Source organism: Solanum tuberosum, unplaced genomic scaffold (genome assembly GCF_000226075.1).
Source record: "Solanum tuberosum cultivar DM 1-3 516 R44 unplaced genomic scaffold, SolTub_3.0 scf00461, whole genome shotgun sequence".
In the NCBI taxonomy this organism is placed as follows: Eukaryota; Viridiplantae; Streptophyta; class Magnoliopsida; order Solanales; family Solanaceae; genus Solanum; species Solanum tuberosum.
In genome coordinates, this window is record NW_006239387.1 from 191,591 (window position 1) to 199,827 (window position 8,237).

The 8,237-nt window shown below is 30.8% G+C and overlaps 2 protein-coding genes across 2 annotated transcripts in view; both read left to right on the plus strand.

Moving 5' to 3' along the window:
- Positions 1-1,473: 1,473 nt before the first annotated feature.
- LOC102593103 (photosystem II 22 kDa protein, chloroplastic) lies at positions 1,474-3,300 on the plus strand. The gene is made up of 4 exons (XM_006363831.2): positions 1,474-1,787; positions 1,951-2,070; positions 2,555-2,804; positions 2,893-3,300. Exons 1-4 carry the CDS (start codon positions 1,572-1,574, stop codon positions 3,135-3,137), a joined length of 831 nt encoding a protein of 276 aa, XP_006363893.1. The 5' UTR covers positions 1,474-1,571; the 3' UTR covers positions 3,138-3,300.
- A 1,774-nt stretch (positions 3,301-5,074) lies between these two features.
- Positions 5,075-8,237, plus strand: part of LOC102600450 (uncharacterized) — a 17,818-nt gene continuing 14,655 nt past the window's right edge. The window contains 3 exon segments of the mRNA XM_015303671.1: positions 5,075-5,426; positions 6,145-6,211; positions 6,444-6,566. Coding sequence (XP_015159157.1) covers positions 5,160-5,426; positions 6,145-6,211; positions 6,444-6,566 — 457 coding nt within the window. The 5' untranslated portion in view covers positions 5,075-5,159.

Below are 8,237 nucleotides of genomic sequence, written 5' to 3' on the forward strand. Positions count from 1 at the left end.
GTTCAACGTGTAAATTAGAAAAAGATAAATTTATACCATTTGTAAAATTACAAAAATATATATGAATCATTTATTAAATAAAAAGTATATATACATCACTGTGCGTTGGCAAGTGGAAACATTTGGTCCTCACAATTTCCTCCGATAAGCTGTGGTTCTCAGTTCTGGATATTCCCACAATCGTTGCATAAGTTTAATTTCACTAGACACGTGTCGTCATCTTTCTTGTCTAATTTTTTTTGTTTTTTCTAGTTAGTGATTGCAAATGTTTCTACATAAAATTCATTACATTATATTTACAATGTGTTTAATGTCCATTTTTGTTACGACGTGATTACGTGTCTTCACTTTAATTTGAATTTACCTTTCGTATTATATTTATTTCTTCAGATACATCTATATGGCACACTTAGATATATGTGGGGGGTTAAATTAGGTTTAATTTATGAGAATTTTACAAAAACATCATTAGTGTTAAGAGCTAATTACATCATATATCTATTCTTTATCAAATTACAAAAATACTTTAAATTTGATGGAATCTGGATACAATATCCCAAAACGTCTTGATACATCGTGTTTCGATTTCTTATACATCCCTCAACGTCCCGATACATCACGTCTCAGTTTTCGATACATCACTCAATATCCCGATACATCGCGCAAAATGATGTATCCGACTTATACATCGCGTAAAGTGATGTATATGAGAATAGGAAAGAGTAGGGATTTCTGTAATTTTTTCAAATGGTATGAAATTTTAGAGAATATGGTAAAATAAGTTGTGTATTTAGGTAATTTTTTCTAGATACATTGTATTCAAGCGTGATTCATATGTATATGAGATACATTGATTTGTCGTTCACCTCTCTCCTTCTCTCAATATAATTGTCATGTATCTGTATTTAAGATATATCTTATATAAAAAGACATGTATAGAGTATCAAAAGATACATGTTGATTCTCTCACTCACCTCTCTTTCTATGTATTTGTATTTCATAATGTATCTGGTATCAAAGAAACACATATCTAGTATCTTTGACACATGTATCTGACTTAAAATCTGAAGGACCGGTGTGTCTGACTTAAATTCTATATATAATTATTTTCAAATTATAGAATGGATTAATATTTATGTAAATATTAGATGATTTTTTATATATATATTTATCCTAGCATCAATGGACATATATAGTTTCCTGATATGTTTATGTTAGTGAAAAGTAACAAATACTCGTAGAACTAATTGAGGTGCGTGCTAATCTATGTTGACATGCTTTGAGGACCAAGGACCAACCAAAAACACTAGAAGAATAGGGGACATTTTTCTTCACAAACGCATAAAGTACATAGGTAGACGTGGTTGCTCTATAGACTCTCACTTTCTATCCACGATCAGTGATGATAATACAAAAAATCCCTAGCTTCAAAATTAATGGACACCATTCATTTTCTATAAAATACCACCATATCTTATAAGAAATTAATTGAAGTGCAATTCTCGTACCTATTCTTCTTCTACTTATTCATCAAAACTCAAAGGGAATTTTGAAGTTGTTACGAATAAGCAATGGCTCAAACAATGTTGTTAACAGCCAATGCCAAAGTTGATTTAAGGAGTAAAGAATCTTTAGTTGAAAGACTAAAGCCTAAGCCTTTGTCTTCTTTATTCTTGCCTTCTCTTCCTTTGAGATTTTCTTCTTCTACTACTAATGTTTCTTCTTCAAAATTCACTAGTACTACTGTTGCTCTATTCAAGTCAAAAGCTAAAGCTCCTCCCAAAAAGGTAACTCACTCTCTCCCAATTTATTTGACGTTTTAGTTTGACTGAACACGTACGTATTTCAAAATGATCTTACACTTTTATAGACTTTTTGTCAAATAAGTGAGATTCAACGTGTATAAAATGTCGATAGCTTTGTAAAATATTTATTTTTGAATTTCGACAGGTTGCACCACCAAAGGAAAAGCAAAAGGTGGAGGATGGGATTTTTGGTACCTCAGGAGGAATTGGTTTCACTAAGCAAAATGAGCTATTTGTTGGCCGTGTTGCTATGATTGGTTTTGCTGTGAGTATTACCATTAATTAAGTCCCTTAATTACTCTTAGAATAATTATTTATAATGATTTTCATAAAAAAGTATAATATAAAAAGAAATACTTTCATTATTCTATTAAAGGCTTAATATATTAAATGAAATTTAGTAGTACTACATAGATAGACGTAGATAGTACTACATAGATAGACAAATTGAGTCAAATCCCAAGGTCAATGTATTGTCCTATTGAACATGTATTGGATAATGCAACTCAATAATGTTTATGTAGATACTCTATTCATATTAGAGAATTCAGTAAATATGTATAAATATTTAATTAAAAATCAATAATTATGACGATTATGAATTTAGTAACATCTATCGTAACTAGTGGAAAAAAAATATACATATTAGTTAAAAGTAATAGTTAAATAATAATACTGACATGTGTACTCTTTGTTACATAACAACTTTATCAGTTATAACGAGGCTGATGTTTAATTTTGATGTATAGGCATCTTTGTTGGGAGAAGCAATAACAGGAAAGGGTATTTTGGCACAATTGAATCTTGAAACTGGAATTCCAATCTATGAAGCAGAGCCACTTCTATTGTTCTTCATCCTATTCAATCTTCTTGGAGCCATTGGAGCTTTGGGAGACAGAGGCAAATTTATTGATGACCCTTCCCCTGCTACTGGCCTTGAAAAGGCTGTCATCCCTCCTGGCAAATCCTTCAAGTCTGCTTTGGGACTCACTGAAGGAGGTATTATAACTTTATATTTTTAAGTTCTATGCACTGTCGGTATAAAAAAAAAACATTTTATGTGACGTTGTTTGATTGAATATTGCAGGTCCACTTTTTGGATTCACAAAGGCAAATGAGTTGTTTGTAGGAAGATTGGCACAATTGGGAATTGCATTTTCCATTATAGGTGAAATTATCACAGGAAAAGGAGCATTGGCGCAATTGAACTTTGAGACAGGTGTCCCAATCAATGAGATTGAGCCTCTTTTGTTGTTTAACATTGCCTTCTTCTTCTTTGCTGCTATTAATCCTGGTACTGGCAAATTTATCACTGATGAGGAAGAAGATTAGATATAGAGTACTAGTACTTTTTGTGTGTATGACTTATGTGTAGTTTCTTTTAATAAGAATTCAAACCTCCTTTAAATTCCTTCAAAGTTGTTTGCACTCTCTTTAATTAATTTTAAAAGTACACCCGATAAGGAGTGTGATGAAATGGTAACAGTTTACCTTACTCGCGATTTGAGCACTGAAATAAAGTCCTTTATGGGAGGACATAAAAACTTTTATATGGCGTAAATTCTTTGAAAACACTTGAACGAGGCTATACACAAAACTTGAGACATTAATAGATGAAGTCGAAATTCAAAGAAAAAACGTCAATGCAACAATGTATATCACGCTTCTTTATGTGTATATCAATATATATCATGTATAGACTTTCATAGATATACATATATATACATGATATACAATAGATACACATGTATACAAAAAGGACACACAAATATATAAGGGACATACACCACCTCGAAAACTAATAAATTTTCCTTTCATTTCACTCATCATCCGCTGCATCACAACCACAAAGATATCATACCTACCTACCTACCGCTTAACGTAACGATACAAATACTATTTCAATTAAACGGAAAAAAAACCCTTCAATTTATACTTTAATTAAAATTCGTAATTTAAATTGTATTGGGCTGCAACATATAACTGCTAATTTAATTATCATCTCCAACTTCCAAATGTTTCCTTATCCCATTAAGGCTATCTATAGCAGTTTCTTCTTGACAAACTTCGAAATAATGAACTTTTTTCATGGCGACCAACACCATTTTGATGTACCACAGTCCATATAATGTTAAAACAAAAAAAAATAATACTATGAATTAAAGTATATATGAGACGTGTATAATGAGAATTAAGGGGTTGGAGGCACCTTGGTGTTCTTGCGGTATTGGTTGGGTGCCTAGGGCTCTCATACATTTGCAAAAAAACATATATATGTGATCTATCAAAACACTATGGGTGGGCAGTGCAAGTTAGGGGTGGTGGGGTAGAATGATCAAGGGGAGGGTTTGGAGGGGCATTGAGTAGGTGATAAAAAAGAGACCAATAGACTTGGAATATCATGAGATATGAAACTTGTTTCCCCTACTTTTATTATGGAAATCATTTTCCTCATTGTTAAGGAACATATTTTACTAGGGAAAATATTTTAACCAACTAAATATTAGAAAATTAAAAATATTTTTCAGAAAGTATTTTCCTCTCGACCAAACACACCCTTAGTGCTTGTTCGTATCGTAGTAAATATGTTTATCGATGGTAGTGTTTGTAGTGATTGTTGGATGACGGTAGAAAATATATATTGTATGTGTAAAACACGGTACTATATGTGCACATAAGGCTAATTCACGTAAGTGATGTCTATTTGCTCGTATTGCACATAATATTTTGGCGTATATAATATACATACATACGTCATACGTATAACAAATAAATGGTGTTCGAGTTAATGACATCCTACCCTATTATCACAACCTTGCCACAAGTGCAAGTTAGCTTTTGTTTCAAGTTGGTTCCAAGGTATTGCATATTTGGATTTTATTTATTAATCACGTAGAATTAATCATCTTTTGCTTTTTATATCTCATGCGTGAGGTGAACAAAATGCACCAGTCCATTATCGCCTAGGTACATAATAGTGTTTTTTTTTAGAACTATTAAGTTAATTGTAGCAAAGTATATAGCTTAATTAAAAGTTAAAACTGTCCAGATTTAAAAAAAAAACAGTGCGAATATATTAACTTAATTAATTAATTAATTAATTAATGCATTTCAACTGAGCGCGGGAAATCTAAACGGAATGCCGAGTAAAATCGCGGGAAATAGCAACCACAGGTAACCTGTTACCGGCTATACCGGTTACCTAATCCTTTGTTTTCATATAACCAAGTGGGCCCCACAGCCTAGCAACGAAAGGTAAAAAGGAAAAAAAAAAGCAAAGGGGAAATTCTGGGGAGCCTTCTTCACTCAATTGGAATTCCCAAATTGCAAAAAACCCTAACCAAAGCTGATCCAATGGAGGATGTTGAAGCAGTGGAGGAAGGACTTCGTAGCAGGCGAAAGTTTGTTCAGTCGACGCTGTTTCCGAACAGTGCGAAGCAGATTCCAGTTAAAGGAGGAGCTGAGGAAGCTGAAGAAAAGAGAGTAGATGAAGAAGAAGAAGATGAGGAGGAAGAGTGGTGTGCGAGCCAAGAAAATGGGAATAAGACGAAAGGAAAACAGAGAAAGAAGAGAAATTCCAAGGCAACAACGCCGCAGACTAACTCAAGATCTTCTAAGAAGGTGAGTTTTGTTGCCAGTTTATTACCTACAGTGCTAGCTAAGATAATTTTACGAGAATTGCGTTTGATTAGACCAATGTGATCGGATTAGCATTAGGATTTTGCAAGTGCTAGGTTTAAGAAAGGTGAACTCTCTTTAGAAGTTAGTTTTCTAGCTCGAATATGGCTCTTAAGTAATGAAGACCTGTTCCAAGTCCTTCAATCCCACCATTATTATAATGAAAAAAGTATAGTATTATTTTTTGATACCCATGGTAGTGTTTGAGCTAGCTTGTTAACATATCGACCATTCCACTGGGTACCTACATCCTACCACCAATACGTGTATTGTTGTACTTCATCAACTAAGCAGATGGGATGAAATTACTTGGATTTTTTACCAGTACTCTGTCCTGCATATATTCATTCCAGCTTCATCAATTGTTAGGTCACACCCTTGGCCACATAAAGAATTTGTATTTCTTCTACATCTCTGCAACATGATCACAAAACAAATAATATCTTCCCCAGTAGTTGTGTCCTTCCCAGTGACATGCCTGTGTTGTCCATTATTGTTTGCATATACTGGTCTCATTCCCTCTCTGCATCTACCTCTCAAATATCAGTCTACTTATTTATCCAATTAAGTAGAGAGAAGAGTAAAATCTGGCATAGGATTAACATAGAAAGGGCTGTATGATACTGTAGCTTTGATTTTATCTGTCTACGTTATAATTCAGGTTGCTCTAAACGGTAGAGAAACTTCAAGCAAGGAAATGCCTGATGGAGACTCTTCAGTTGTTGTCAGTAAGTAAATTACTTAAAAAGACGTTCTTTGTCTTGTCCGTACTACAATAAAGTGGGGCTGGGAAGGGGAGGGAGGATTATAGATAATATATGGGGAAACAAAGAAAAAGTCAATTCTTTCTCCTTTGCTGAATTCTTGAATGCTGAAAGCAAAAGAATGAGAGTTTTCTTGCTAATTAATGGAAAAATGATGCATTTTGTTGCTTATTTATACTTCTTCTTTTTTCTGCAGAAAATGATTTCTTTCTAAAGCTTTCAGAGAGAAAGAATCAGAAAAGACAGCAAAATGAGCAGCTATACACTGAGTCACCTGAAAAGATCCAAACATCTTGCTCACCTCCTGAGTTTGCTGCAAGTATGCATTATTCTTTTTTCCTTCAATCATGTCGTTTATAATTATTTTTCAGTCTACTAAGTCATCATATATTGATTAAGAAAAAGAAACTCTAGCATAATCTTGTGTCTATAATTTTTTAAAAAGAGGTATAGTTAGGGCTAAGGCCTGCGTACATCGTGCGCTCCCCAAACACCACTTGTGGGATTACACTGGGTATGTTTTTCTTTTTAGGTATGAGATAGATTATGAAAAGGTAGTCCTTTAGAAAGTTGCATGCACTCTTGATGCTTCAATTGATGTTCCTGTCAAATTCAAATGAAGTGCATAGGAGTACATTTAACATCATGTAATAATTTGGAATGAATTTTTCCTTGGCATATAAAGATGATATCGGACTGTAGATGCATCAATCCCATTTTAAGTATGCTTTTACTGTTTCATAAAATCTTATATTATCTGCAACAGATCATTCTACAGAGTGCTAGAAGTTTATTCATATATGGAAAACGAAACCGGCAGTTTAGTATGAATTCTTTTAACCTTTCATAACTTGTGCAAACAGTTCTGCAAGCTCCCAGCTTCTGTTAGGATATGATAAAGTACTTTGCATTGACTTCTAATGTGTAGTTAATAGTTTTTCTATATTGTAGAAGCTTAAATCATTTGATACCCCTAATCAATAACTAAGCCCCTTCCATGTCTTATACGAGAGAATACAAGATAATGATTCCACAACCTTCTCTTTGTTTCTCATTCTTTGGCCTCCTAGAAGGCTAGAACACTTACTGCTGCCAACTAAGTTGCTCGGACTCGGGCGCGGGTATCCGAGACGGATGCGAATCCGAGAGTCGGATTCGGCAAAATTTAAATTTTAAGATTCGGGGGTGCGAATCCGAGTATGGATACGGGTGCGGGGATTCGTTAAAATTATTCAATATTATAAATAATAATAATAATAATAATAATAATAATAATAATAATAATAATAATAATAATAATAATAATAATAATAATAATAATAATAATAATAATAATAATAATAATAATAATAATAATAATAATAATAATAATAATAATAATAATAATAATAATAATAATAATAATAATAATAATAATAATAATAATAATAATAATAATAATAATAATAATAATAATAATAATAATAATAATAATAATAATAATAATAATAATAATAATAATAATAATAATAATAATAATAATAATAATAATAATAATAATAATAATAATAATAATAATAATAATAATAATAATAATAATAATAATAATAATAATAATAATAATAATAATAATAATAATAATAATAATAATAATAATAATAATAATAATAATAATAATAATAATAATAATAATAATAATAATAATAATAATAATAATAATAATAATAATAATAATAATAATAATAATAATAATAATAATAATAATAATAATAATAATAATAATAATAATAATAATAATAATAATAATAATAATAATAATAATAATAATAATAATAATAATAATAATAAATATCTTGTAAAATGCTATACTTAAAAGGATATCAATTATAGATATACAAATTTAAAAGTATAAATTAATTACTTGTTACTAATTAATTTTAAAAAAATTATAATTATTTTTATTTATTATAAAAAAGAAATAATCATTTATATATATATATATATATATATA

What these genes read in the sequence shown, in the direction of transcription:
- LOC102593103 (XM_006363831.2), top strand. Translation starts at nt 1,572, where the DNA reads ATGGCTCAAACAATGTTGTTAACAGCCAATGCCAAAGTTGATTTAAGG. An exon ending in TTGCTATGATTGGTTTTGCT is followed by an intron (nt 2,071 to 2,554) that starts GTGAGTATTACC and finishes TTTGATGTATAG; the next exon opens with GCATCTTTGTTGGGAGAAGC. An exon ending in TTTGGGACTCACTGAAGGAG is followed by an intron (nt 2,805 to 2,892) that starts GTATTATAACTT and finishes TGAATATTGCAG; the next exon opens with GTCCACTTTTTGGATTCACA.